At 39.1% G+C, this 13,704-nt stretch overlaps 1 protein-coding gene across 1 annotated transcript in view; it reads right to left on the bottom strand.

The window, feature by feature from the left end:
• Window positions 1-444: 444 nt before the first annotated feature.
• LOC108756193 (homeobox protein B-H2) overlaps window positions 445-13,704 on the bottom strand; it is a 33,748-nt gene continuing 20,488 nt past the window's right edge. The window contains exon 3 of the mRNA XM_018499808.1: window positions 445-2,433. Coding sequence (XP_018355310.1) covers window positions 1,569-2,433 — 865 coding nt within the window. The 3' untranslated portion in view covers window positions 445-1,568. The remainder of the gene's footprint in view (window positions 2,434-13,704) is intronic.

The following is a 13,704-nucleotide window of genomic DNA, read 5'->3' as shown; positions in this document are numbered from 1 at the left end:
ATGCATGTGATAAATTTTGAAAGGCAAAAATCGCTGGTGGTCATGAATATTGATTGATTTCTTTGCAGATGAGCGAGTTCTTTCATTCTCGGCATCAGAGGCGAAAAATTTATAAAATTTTATGTAAAATTGTAAGATTAAAAGAATTGAATATAAATTTTTGGCACAGCGAAATAGTTATTTGTTGATAATGTAATATTATTCGCTTGTATGAACTCTTACAATATTCTGCAAGGAAATCATTGATCGATGTTTAAAAAAATGTGCACGTATTATAGTTATTTCGCGGTGAAGGTACAATTTAATTTATAAAATATTAAAGAGAGCAATAAAATTCGCAATAAAATTAATCAATATTTAAATTCAAATTAAATAATTATCACAGTGTAATTATCGATAACTGTGATCAAAATAAAACTGGAACTGCAAATAATTTTGCTCTGTAAATTGTAAAAATATTGGAAAACAAGTACCTTTCAAGCGAGGGACCAATCACACGTTGCATGCGAAGAAGTGGAAAATAAAATAATGAATGGACAATGAATGAGTAATAATGAGTCTCCATTTGTCCGAGGGATATATAATGTATCGGTGAAGCACGGGATTTTTACTTTCGTCCGCTTCTCTACACGCCCGATCGTATCAACGTTGAATATATTGTTTCACCGTAACCCGCCATTCACTGAACGCTCAAATCACGAAGTTCGGTTAACCGCACGATATTTCCTGTTCGCTCTCATTATCTACAAAATCCCGGACGTCCCGTGCTATGTCACTTCCTGTTCTACCTCACGAAATCGGCCGCCGTGCCGTTCCGTTCGCATCTCATTTCGCTGACTTCGCTTCAGAGACCTCGCGAATCCCTGAATCTCTTCTCTCACTCTGCTCTCTCCAGATTTTCAAATAACTGCGACGAAATAATCTCCCTACGTAGTAATCTCTCTTCGATGCTTGCGTACACTTGGGTATATAGCTTCTTAAACAGTCTCGTTACATCAGCTGCATTCGCTTCTTCGTTTCGATTCGTGATAGCTGCGTAGATCGATACACAAGTTCTCAAGGATATATATGTATATATACAGCGCGTTTCTTCCAGGATTATACAAATTTTTTTATCGATCAATCTCCCAACAAATTCTCCATATGGACATCGATTTGTTTATTTATGAACTGTTAATGCGATAGCTGCTGAAATTTGAGCGACTTCGTTATCTCGTTCGAAATTGACTGATTAATGCTAGTTAAGTGAATTTGATTTTAATTATCCGTATCAGTATCTCGTAATGAGTTATCTCGCATTAATCAGTATTCTCAAGCTTGCCCATATGTTTCAATAGCTGCCCGATTCACACGAATACATTTTCAAAAAGGGATTATTCATCCCTCGACAGTTTCCTATTTTCTGATGTTAACTCTTCGTCCGCCATTAGTACATTTATTTCGAAATGACGTTTCGTAAGGAAATCAATCCATTCCGTACGTTTTCCTAATTATCCTTGCAGGATATACTTGTCTCCCTCGTGCAATACTCCCGACGTGCCACCGCCGGTACCGAGTATCTCCATGTTCTAGATGTCGTGTATGCTTTCTTCATCGCTGTCGGCTCTCACGCTTCGAGGACTATTCTCTCTCTGCACAGGTGATCTGTCCTGACTCTGACTTCTGTCACGTTGTCGCGTTCGGTTCATACCCTCCCGTCCATCCATTATCTCGGGACTGTCTCTGTAATAGTTGTTCAGATTCGAGGTAGGCGCGAGAGGTCCGAGAGGATTGCTGGGACCTGCCTGGATCATCGTCGGGGGATAAGATCTAACGTCCTTCCTCAGGGGTGATCTGTCCCTGGAGTCCGGACTCTTGCTGCTCCTTTCTTGCTTCCTCGACCTATCCCCCATATTCTCTCTTCCTTCCATCAACTCCGGACTACCTCTGTAATAGTTATTCATATTGGGGAGATTGGAGGTGGTCAGCGTGCCAAGAGGATTGCTGGGGCCCGCCTGCATCATTTGCAGCGGATACAGTCTTGCCGATTTTCTAGTTGGCGATCTGTCTCTCGATTCTGGGCTCTTGCTCCTGTCCCTTTTCCTCGAGGTATCCCGGCCGTCGGCCATCTCCGGGCTGTCCCTGTAATAGTTGCTGAGAGTCGACAGGCTGGAGCTCGCAGTCAAAGAACCAAGAGGATTGCTTGGCCCCGCTAGAATCATGGGCGGATACAGACGGTAGGGTAGCGGTTTTTGCAGAGTCGCCGCCGATGATGGCTGATAGAAGAATCCGTTCGCGGGTAACGCGTGCGCGCTGGGATACTGCCAGTACCGTCCTGCGGCAGGATGTGCGGGGACGGTACTGCCGCTGTACAGATGCTGGAAGGCGGCAACAGCGAAATTATTCTCGGCCATGATCTCGAAACCCACGATCGTTTGTCGTTTCCATTTCGTTCTGAAAGTACAAAGGAAGCAAGCATATGAGCACGAGATTCCGTACGAAAGCACTTCGCGATTTATTTGTAATTAAATTATCTCCGTTCGAAGAATTAAGGATTTCTTTAAAAAAAAGATTATTAATACATTGATGTGAAGCATAAATTCAGTATTAAATACGAAATTCGACAAAGTTTATATTATATTACAGAAATGTCAGTCATGTAATATGAAAATCGTAATGACAAGATAATGTACGAGTAAAATGTCTGTAGAATATATTTACGACGTTGATATTTTTAAACTAATCTAGTATACTCGCGTACGTATATATAAGAGTGACGTACATTGGCACTAAAAAAGAATCATAAAATCCACTGACGTGTTCAGTATTTTGATGAAGGCTATATGTCGGTAATGACCAGCGATGAAAAACGGCTCGGCTATTCAAGACATTTACATCAGAGCGATCGTTATTCTTATAACGTAATATCGGCAAAATGGATCTAAGTTAGGCCTACCAATGTCAAACGGCGGGCCCATGCGAGCTACGATATCGCGATGCGAGGGGTTTGATCGCCGGAAGCACATGCGAGCATAGCGTAGTTCCACGGTAGTTTTCCAGATTCTAATAGCGAACGATAAGATCCATTCCAAGTATTTCAGCTGTTCGTTCCTTCGTTTGTAGCGCGAAATTTCGTCAGCATAAGGATCGACTGGTGGCTTTCGAGGCCACCACACCGCCACCCGAAGCAATCACGAGCTTTCTGCAATTTCTCCCTGGGACCGACCCTCTTCCCTCCCTCGCAGTACCCCTCTTCACCCTCCTCACGTATGTAAATCTCGATCTGGGACAATTACGCTAAAACGGGGTGGCGTGCCGCCAAGTGGTTACGTTGGCCACACTACCGGGAGCTTATTATACTAACAAATAGCCCGTGGAGTTTCAGTGCCTAATCATCGCGTATCATGGCACGCACACATATATACACACATACATATACGTGCATATATATATATATATATATATACCTGAACCGCACCTGCGAACGTAAAAGCGCCCTTAGACGCGCGCGAGACAGAGATATATCAACAGGCCGTGGTCTGAGGGGTTGATATCGTGTAACGGGGACGAAACGAACGCTACGGAACATGAAGGGAGACAGGAGGTGAAATTCTCTGCCGAAGGCCATATTAACCGAACATTATTGCTCGATAACACTGCAAATCATACCGCGAAAATCACGATACTTTTCACAGAATCGAAACGTGAATTACATTCGCGCGATCGGTCGTACAGTAAAACAAATTACGCCCAACGGAATCTTCGAATGGCGTGCATGGAGCACATGCATGTGCGGTTTGGATACTAAAAACAAAATGTAATGTGTGTGTCAGAAAATGGAATGAAAAGAAAATAACGTGCGTCATGCGAGCACACACAGACCGAAATAATTATTCGAGTTATTATGAAGATATGGATAGAGAATCTTCCGTTAAGTTCAAGTCAATTTCTGAGAACAAATGAAATATGAGGAATTGTGAAACTGAAACAACGATATTTGCGTTTACTGAAAATATCATCATGCTTTTATAACTATGTTTATACATTTTACTAATTTGTTTCAAATTAAACATGAAAAATTCTCTCTCTCTCTCTCTCTCTCTCTCTCTCTCTCTCTCTCTCTCTCTCTCTGCATATTTTTAAGAAGAGACGTATTATATTATATTATTGTAGAAAAACTTGACAATAAAAATTATTTTCATAACGCTTTCATAATAAAAATTGTAAAATATTTTTAGTCTTTGCCGTGCTCAAGATTTATTGATGAAACGGCAACAATGGAAGGAAAAAATTTGATATCTAAAAAGTATCAAGAGAGATTTTACGAATTATCGAACTTGTAACCTTCGTACAATAATCGAAAGCGTTATGAACTTCTTTCGTTTGATAAACACGATATAAGAGCGCGTGCTCACGCGATTAGGGGAACTCGCCCTTTATATGAGAAATAAATTAAAGTGCCGCGTCGAGAGCGGCTTAATACGAAATGAGGCGAATAAGACAGAGAAAAATGTACGTAAAGAGAAAACGACTGTGAAAGGCTATTATATTACATGAGCCAACCTGCCATAACGTTCATGAATAATATCAAGAAAATTACAACCCTTCCGTGGCGGCGAGGCGTGAATTACATCCGACGTTCTTGCTCGATAAGTGCAAGTAGTTTTTGCCACCCCCGCTACTGTCGCCCTTCGAAAAAAATTTTATATATATATATATGTGTACGAATAGGCTAGCCTTGTTTCTTGTAGCTCGTAACTAATTCAGTCGTAAATATGATATACATCTGTGTTATTACACGAGAACGTTACAATCGATACTAGATTTCTTGAATATTATTAGTTTTCGCTATGCGGTTATATCTAAATATTTCAATTTAGGACATCAGTCAGTACATATCTATAGACGGCGTTGTAAAATTAATTATGATTATTATATACAAACAGATTACACAATTTCAATCAAAGATGCAAAATTTGACTGAGATAATTAAATAGGAGCTAAATAGTAGTTATCAGGACTTTTATTGGTATCAACATCTAATTAAATAATAGAAATTTCGTCGGTGAATTGTATCTCCCTTTGAGATCTTTGGGAATCGTTTTTATTCACAATGATAAATCAAACCAACTTTGTCTCTCAACTCGATAAAAATTCAACGATTCGCATAAAATTCAAGTGATAATTAACGGGCACCGACACAACGTGTACATTTGTTAGATTTTTTTTTTTTTTTTTTTTTTTCCGTTAAAATTGTGGCCGCAATAAAAAAAAGATCGTACTTTCGAAACACAACTGGAAATGTTACAGGGTAATAGTCGCGAGGAGAGGAGGGTAGAGTGGGGTGTACTTGGTGGTCGGAGTAATTAATAATCAAGAGATCCGCGCCTGGCAAGGGACAAAGCGGCTCTAACGGATATGCAGCTCGCACGGAAAATTCGACAATTAATATATTTCGTGGGGTGCGAGCCCTCTCCTCTCCTCTCCTTTCCTCTCTTCTCCTCTCTCCCTTTCTCTCTCTCTCTCTCTCACACACACACACACACACACACACACACACACACACACACACATTCACTCGTTCTCTCGTGATTTTGTGCTGATGTATAGTCGCAAATGTGGGCCACAATCTCACTGTCTCTCTCTTTATTTTTCCCCTCCCCCTCTCTCGATATGGCTCTGCTCGCCCTTTTGTGACGGGTTGCGATAGGGGAGGTTGCAGTAAAATCGTTCATGAATTTTAAACAGGCACCTCTGAATCGAGCCACGATCATTTCTCATTTTTCTGCCGGCACGTCGGAGGCGCAAGAAGGACGAGCGTGTCCGAGCGCGAGAATCAAATAGAAAGAGAGAAAGAGAAGGAAAGGGAGAAAGAGCGACGGTGACAGACAGCGTCGAGAACCGCTCGTGCGATTATATGATGAGTAATGTTTTTTAATTCCCCCACTTTCGACTGGGGTTGGCCGGCGATTTTCGAGTGCAGCCACTCTAAAACACCCTTAATTGCCCGTTGGCTTTTTATAGTCGTCCGCTAGGAGCTAGGGCGGCCGGAAGTAACGGGGGGATTCGAAGAGATAGGGACGGGGAAGAAAGGAAGAGAGAGACGAGAAGAGTCATTGATTTATCGCTCCTGAGGTGCTCGAGGGGCTGCTGCTTGATCTCGCTCGACTGAAATGAGAAAAGATGATGAGAGAAGGGTTGCAGATTGGCGAAGAAAGTGTAACGATCGCTTCCATCACGCTTCTATCCTAATGATCGTGCAGTTCTCTAGATCGTGGCAGCGTCGGAAAAAATTCCCGTCCTTTCTTACGGCGACAAACTCCTGAAAATCGATCGCATCGTTCCGAGCTGCGCGTTCCCCGTCGTCATTGTCGAGTATCAAAGTGGCGCGTTGCTTAGAAATTTTGGGGTGACTTACGCGATGCCCTTTGAGAGAAGACTTGAAACGCGTCCGAGTATTACGAACGTCAATCGACTCGAAAATTACTGTCGCCGTACTTGACAAATTATTATTCTTTCTACATTTCTCTTTTTTTTTTTTACCCGATTGTACTTCAATATAATATTTATAAGAAATTAGTGATGATAAAATAATAAAGATAATGCTTTATTGTCATGTTTATTCTTCATCTTTGCCTTCAGTGGCGAATGTTCTAAAAGTTAAACCCGAAATTCAATTAATTTACTGATATTTTTCAAGCATGCAACGAGGTAAGCTCGACGATTAGCGAGTTGAAAAGCGATAAACGTGATTCACTGAAGACGAAGACTCACGAACGTTCAGTTGTAACAGCCAAAAGCGAAAAAATGGCACACAGAAGGAGAGGACGAAAACTAAGGGGAGAGTTAATGCATTTATAATGGTGGCCGGGTCTATTCGCTACTTTTGCGGTTACATGCCTGTGCGACACTAATGTCCTGAAGCCGCTAGGGCGCTTTGTGGTAATAATGGTGACAGCGAGACCGAGAAAAAGAGAGAGAAAGAAAGAGAGATATGATAAAGAGAGAAAGAGTAATATATTTTCAAATTATTCGCCTCAATGATTACGAGACACATGTTTCACAACGTAAAGCTGGTCCGAAATTGCATTGATATTCAGAGACAGAGTGATTATTGTATGAGCACATGGTATACGATCATCATATGGTTACTAATGTGGCTTTTTATAATGCTTTTTAATAATGAATTTTGAGATACTTATATGATAAATTCTGAGTAAACGAGCGTACAACTTTTTATTTTTTCATAACATAAGAAAATATAAACATAAAACGGTCCCCGAACGGTCACGAAAAATTAAGTTGTGTATCCTCTTTTTATATTACTGTTTCTATTTCAAAATTTGTTTTTCATATTTAACAACTTGCATTAATATATGTACATGCAATCATTATGTTAGAATTTATCTCTTTTAATTCCAGCATCCATTATAATCTAGTGTAAATTTCTTTCATTATTTCTTTATTTATTTATATTTTAAAATTTAATTCTATTATAAATTTCAATCTTTTTACAAAGAAGTATATCAGCGCCGTTACATAGAAAAAAAGAGAGAGATATCTTATGAATCAGGCCATTAAAAAAAATCATACTTAAATAACTTTTTATTAATATGTACGAAAAATTCGAAACCTCTTTATGTATGCTTTCATTATGATCTTTGCAAATAAAATTCACACCTGTTTCTAAAAAATGTAGAATCTCGTAAATTTTAGAGATTTATTTAATATTAATTTATAGATTTATTAGTCTTTAGAATACTTTTTGCATTTTTTCTTTTATAATATCGAATTTTAAATAAATAGATCATATTATATAAAGTATATGATAATTGTGAGGAACGTCGCAAATTGCTATTCTGAAAAGAACTGCAAGAAAAAAATACGCGACCTCATTTTGGACAAGAACTCGAAGCGACGTTAATTAAACCCACCGATTAAGCGTTCTACAGGGTAAAAAGAGTTAATCAGGTGATTATATCCAAACTAAGAGGAGGGCCGACAAATGCGCATGCAAATACGTCGTTACCAGGTATGCCCGACTGTTATCGCGCGTCATCCGATTAGCCCCGTTTTTCTAGCTATTTCGTGAAATTTCGCGGCGACCCAGAGCAGGCACGGAATCGCGCACGAAATCGCGGAGCTGCCGTGACGTAAATCGCGATCGAAACGAGCGCATTCGACATAAGTATCCGCGAAATCAAGGCGACCCGTTATGAAGCGGGTTTTACCGGAGGCGTGGGAAGCCCGCGTTGTTCTTCCGGTGCGCCGCGGCGGCGGCAAAAGAGAAGAGTCCCCCTCCGAGAGAAGCGAATTCTCACGATCGCGACGTACGTAATGCGCCGGTGATGTCGTCACATCGTGACGACGCAATGTCATAATGCCATCGCCGCGAAGTAATATCGTCGAAGTCATATTCGGATGCGCTTCGAGCACCAGGAAGACGGTCATCTTACAAGATTGTGTATTAATTATCTCTTCCAAGTAAAAAAATATTAAAAATTTATCCAAGTTTTCCATGTAGAAAAATGTAGTCTGACCCTTGACGCCTTCTTCGAACATGTTTCCTTGCAAACAAAAATTTTTAGTCTTATCCAAATGTTTTCAAGTGAAAACTTTTTTAGATAAAATTTTTTTTTCGAAAATAAAACTTATGACGAAACTAAAAATTTTCAATATTTTTCAAAAACTTCCAATGAAATTCAATGGAACGTAAAAGATATATTTGAAATATACTAAATTTTTTTAAAAATATTGAAATTTTTTCAATTCATTCAAATTTTTCTGGAAAAACTTGGGTAGAAGTAAAAATTTTCCAAACAAATAAAATTCAATAGAACGTAAGATAGTTATATTCGAAAAAAAAAGAACGCAAAAAATCAGAGTCAAAGCATCTGGCTACGAAGAAGATCAGCATTACTCGCGGTGCCTCGATTGTTCATGTATGAATCAAAGAGAAATGCACGCTTGTCGCGTCAGATTTATCGCTCGTATGTCACTATTAATTTCGAGTGTGAATGTCACCCGAGCATAAAGCGCGAAAATAAATTCTTCTTTATTTCCAGTTTTAATTCGCGAACGCTATCACGGGAATGTACTCCCGACACGATCGTTCGTCATTTCTCTTTCCGCGAAATGCATTTTCGGCGCCGTTATGGATAACCCCATGCATTTGCATTCTTGGCGAATACGGATTATCGTTTCTCCAGTCAGGCGCGTAGCAAAATACGCGCGCGTTCACGGTACGTAGTACATGATTGCATGTAACGAGCGCAAAACCGTGTGAAGGATTCAGCCTTCGCATCCCTCTTCGCCGTCGCGATCAAGTCCGCGCGAGGTAGTTCCTTCGTTTCTTCGGTTTTGCGTATATAGTTTGCGTCTCGTTGAAGTTGCACTGGTCTCTTGACGATTCTCGTGAAAACGCGCGCGAGTCTCTCTGCGGAATAAAATGGCCACGTCGCCAACCTAATTTCTTTCACACGTTCGAGGGGAGCATTAACGCGGTTACGCTCGTGCTCGAAACTCGTGCCCGGCAAATAAATCACGGTTAAGCTACAGATACATCGCGCACGATAGAGTGTAATTTTAAGCTCAAATGAGTTTTCTCTTACTAGTCTGTTTGGCTCTAATGGAATCACGTTTGCTTATTATACCGCGAAAAAATATCGAGCGACGAATATCTCATTACAGCTCGAAAGCAATGGCGGTTACTATATAAACGTATTAAATGCAAACTTTCGGAATTATTCCCTTTTTTTTCCCCCTCTACGCTTTTTCTGCGGTTTACATCTTTGTCCATGACGTGACATATACGTCTGTTAATTGCAAGTGCGTACATTGAGTTACGCGATAGCGCGTAAAAGTGCGAGCGATGTGTAGATGTGCGGTGGTCGTTTCATAAAAAAAGAAACAAATTTCGAGCTGCCGCATAATATTTTAGAATTACGAGTCACGTCCCGAGGGCAGGATCCTCTTTCGCGCAGGAGATGTGCAAAAGATAGAACAATATATATGGAGGTCATGAGTGCGACAAAGTGATGTAATGCAAAATACAACTAAAGTTCGCTTTTTCTTTGAAACCGCGCCCGATTGAAAAGGTTCTTCAGATATCTCTCAAATTTAACATTTTATCGTTAATATATAAAATCGTATCTTAAACTTAATCCCTGTAATATGAAGATGAGATTATATTTCATATATATTTAATATGTATTTGAAATTTGACACTTTATCTTTAACCCTTAAACGCCACACTGTGGAAACAATATACTAGTGTATGGCATATCGAACTCGATAATAAATTCGTAAACGGTAGACATTAAGGAATGTAATGATGTCAAATAAATGTATGTATAATATTTATTAATCAAGAGTTATAAGCGATGGAACAGAAAGGCCGATACGCCATGCCGAAAAAGTATTTAAGGGTTTAAAATTAATATCCTAATTAACATGCACGTCTAAAAGAACATCTTTATAATATTATATTTCAGCCTTAGATATGTTTTAGGCTGGTATTCATAATTCTTATTTTAAGACCGTCTTAAGATGTCATAAACCAATTACAAAATCGTATTAGCATCTTAAGACGTTATTTAAGATGGTTTCAAAATAAAAACCCACTATACTGAAAAGAATTTTCTAAAGCTGAGTATTATATTTTTTTTTAATGCTACTATAAGTAAACATTTCTTTACTTTAAATAAATATTTATTTAAAAAAGAAAATAATAAAAAGAAAGAAATACTTATATAATATATGTTTACGTTTAATAAATATTTATTTTGCAATAAAAAATGTTTACTATTCAAGAAAATATTTAGCAAATTTTTTCTTCAATATACGAATACTGATTAGCCTCACACATGTATGGGATTTCTGATATTGTCTAGAATCGTTTAGAAATGTGTTTATCTTTATGATGACTCTTAGATATGCACATTGTCTAATGTCCGTATTCATAATCAGACTCTGTATTTAAGGCTTCCTTAAATTTATCTTTAGATGCCAATAAAATAATTCGTAGAGTATCTGAAGGTAAATTTAAGGAAGTCTTAAATATAAGGCTCGATGAATACATAAGACTCTTAGATTAAGACTATCGCTTTATAGTTAAAATACGGCGAATTGAAAACAATTGTAAGAATTATTCCTTTTTCCTTATATTTACAAAATTATCATTTTTCCGAAAAAGAAAAGAGTTTTTTCGATGACGACAGTCAAATATGTTTTGCTAATTCATAAAGTACTATTTGTTAGAATGTAGTTATTATATGGCCAGAAGAAACCGACGCTTATTAAAGTAACGGATTAAAGTAAGTCGCTAATCACGCAAGTTGACAGTGATACTCGTCGCTAATCTTCCGTCCAGATCCACAAAACACAGTCTCCGAACGTATAAAACCCGATGTAAATTGTGGAATTGGATAAACGCGCGGGTCCCACGACGTTTCATTAAAATGAACTTTCCGAGCTGAGCTCGGTCAGCTCGGTGCATCGATATTAAAGATCGAGAGAGGCGCATGCTTCGTCAACGTTAGCACATACTTACTGCACGCTACTTGCGTGGCTCGCTTATGGTCGGGCGCGTAATTAATCGATAAGTAGAAACGATTTGCCGCGAATAACGTAACAAGTCCTAATGACTTCTAAACAACTAAACGACCAAGCGGCACCGTATATGCTCCGACGTATATACGCAGCGTGCCGCGGAAAAGGCGAGGAGCGTATCGCTTATCGCTGGAAAAGCGCTTTACGGGCGAACCGCAATCTCCGCGCGTTTAGTTTCTCAGCGTCGATTTCACGGAAAGTTTCGTGCGGAAAAGCATTGCGGTCAATCGTGACTAACGTGCATATATATATATATGTGTACGTATGTGTACGCGCACATGCGTATGTCGTGCGATCGTTCAGATGACTCATTATTATTAAACGTAATTTGCGTGCGTGCGTGTTGGTTGATCACTCGATGAATGAGACGTCTGTTAAGGGAGGTGGAAGTAACGTGATGTTTACGAATTATTCATCGTGCGTAGTCCTCGACTAAATTTTCTTCAAGGAGATCGATTCTTATTCGGTTTGATAAATCTCGCTTCTTGAAGACCTATCTGATATTTATGAGGAAAAAGGAAGATATCGCGCGTGAGTCGAGCAGTTGTTCGGATAATACATCGTTGAGCATAATTAACGTACAATTGATGGCGATTAAATAAGACGTTTGTAAGGAATGTAATAGGAAAGAAACACAGGGAAGAACGGTTGTTAGATAAATCCATGTATTTCTGAGGAGATTACTATAATTGTTAATTATGACGACTGCGCATTATCCGTCGTTGATAGACCGCATTTATTTATCTTCCGTCGTAATTTATTTTTCCAAAATCCAACAAGGATGCTCAAAGATCCGTGCAGAGTCAATTTCTGATTCAAAACAAGCTGACATTTTCCAAGAAATTATCATCTTTCACGCTATTTTGTACTAATGATATATGATGATAAATTTATCAGAAATAAATTCTCAAGTAAATAAATAACAAATTTTAAGTAAGTTTCCGTAAAGCTGTAAATTAAAAATCTATGATCTTTCCTTGTTTTTCTTTCACTGTTAAATTTATTATGTCAAATTACACCTAATTTAAGTTATTTTTAATTATTTCTCTGGATTGTCTGTTTCTAGTTAATGTGTTGTTAATTTAATTAAAACATGAAGCTAAATATTGAATTTATAACTCAAGAAATGTACTTTTTATTCAGTTTATTATTTACTAAATGCACACATTAATATGGACATTGTTTACCTTAAAACTAATCACAGAAATGAATTAATTTACATTTTGTGTGAGAGAGACATATAGAAGTTAAAAATAACAATGTTTTTTTTTAAATAAAATTAATAAAAATATAAAATTAGTAGAAAGGTCAAACAAATCCTGAATCTAGTAATAAATCCTAAATCTAATCAATTGCTCGATATTTGATCTTTCTATCAATTTTATTACTTTGCATTGCAATTTCGAACTAGGAAATTGATATTATTGTTTTAACTCAAAGAATTAGATTACTTGCTTTTGCATCTAACAGTGTTTTGTTTTTCTTTTGATTATTCTTATGTCTATCATGTATCGTAAGTATTGTAACCTATTTATTCAAGCTTCGCAAAGGATAACTTTCTTTATTTTCACTAGCACACATAAAATTCAAAGCCCTGCGCCGTATAGAAAGATCGATGCTTCTTTCGCATCCGCGACCGAGATCCGTTGAGATCTCTCGATTAAAAATATCTCTCGGACTGAACACGCGAAGCAGCGTTGTCAGCGTATTCTCGCACGCGGACGTTCGATCGAAATTGCGGGTTTTAAGTATTGTCGCGTGGTTGCGCGACTTTTGGTGAAACCTTGCCATCGAGGATCTGGTTTTCGGCGAGCATTCAAGGAACCTCCTCGGGACGGGAGAAAAAGGGAGGGGTGGGGGGGGGCAGAAGTCCGCGTCGCCGTGGCGCCCGAGGTGTGGCCGGCGCCTCCGCGGAGAAGCGCCGAGTCACACCTCGTCGGGGCGTGCACCGAGCAACAAAACTTTAAGCGGGCACTTAAGAAGCCGCCCGTCAGTCAGGAGCGTCACTAATTTTCCCGGCTTTTTGCCGCGGCTCGCCGGGCCTCCACCTCTCCGCGCGCGTCCTCGCGCGTCCTCGCGCGACGATACGTGCCGCGGCGCGCACACGTGCCCCCC

This window comes from Trachymyrmex septentrionalis, unplaced genomic scaffold (genome assembly GCF_001594115.1).
Source record: "Trachymyrmex septentrionalis isolate Tsep2-gDNA-1 unplaced genomic scaffold, Tsep1.0 scaffold97, whole genome shotgun sequence".
Classification (NCBI taxonomy): domain Eukaryota; kingdom Metazoa; phylum Arthropoda; class Insecta; order Hymenoptera; family Formicidae; genus Trachymyrmex; species Trachymyrmex septentrionalis.
The sequence above is the reverse complement of the archived record's forward strand: the minus strand, read 5'-3'. Positions and strand labels throughout refer to the sequence as shown.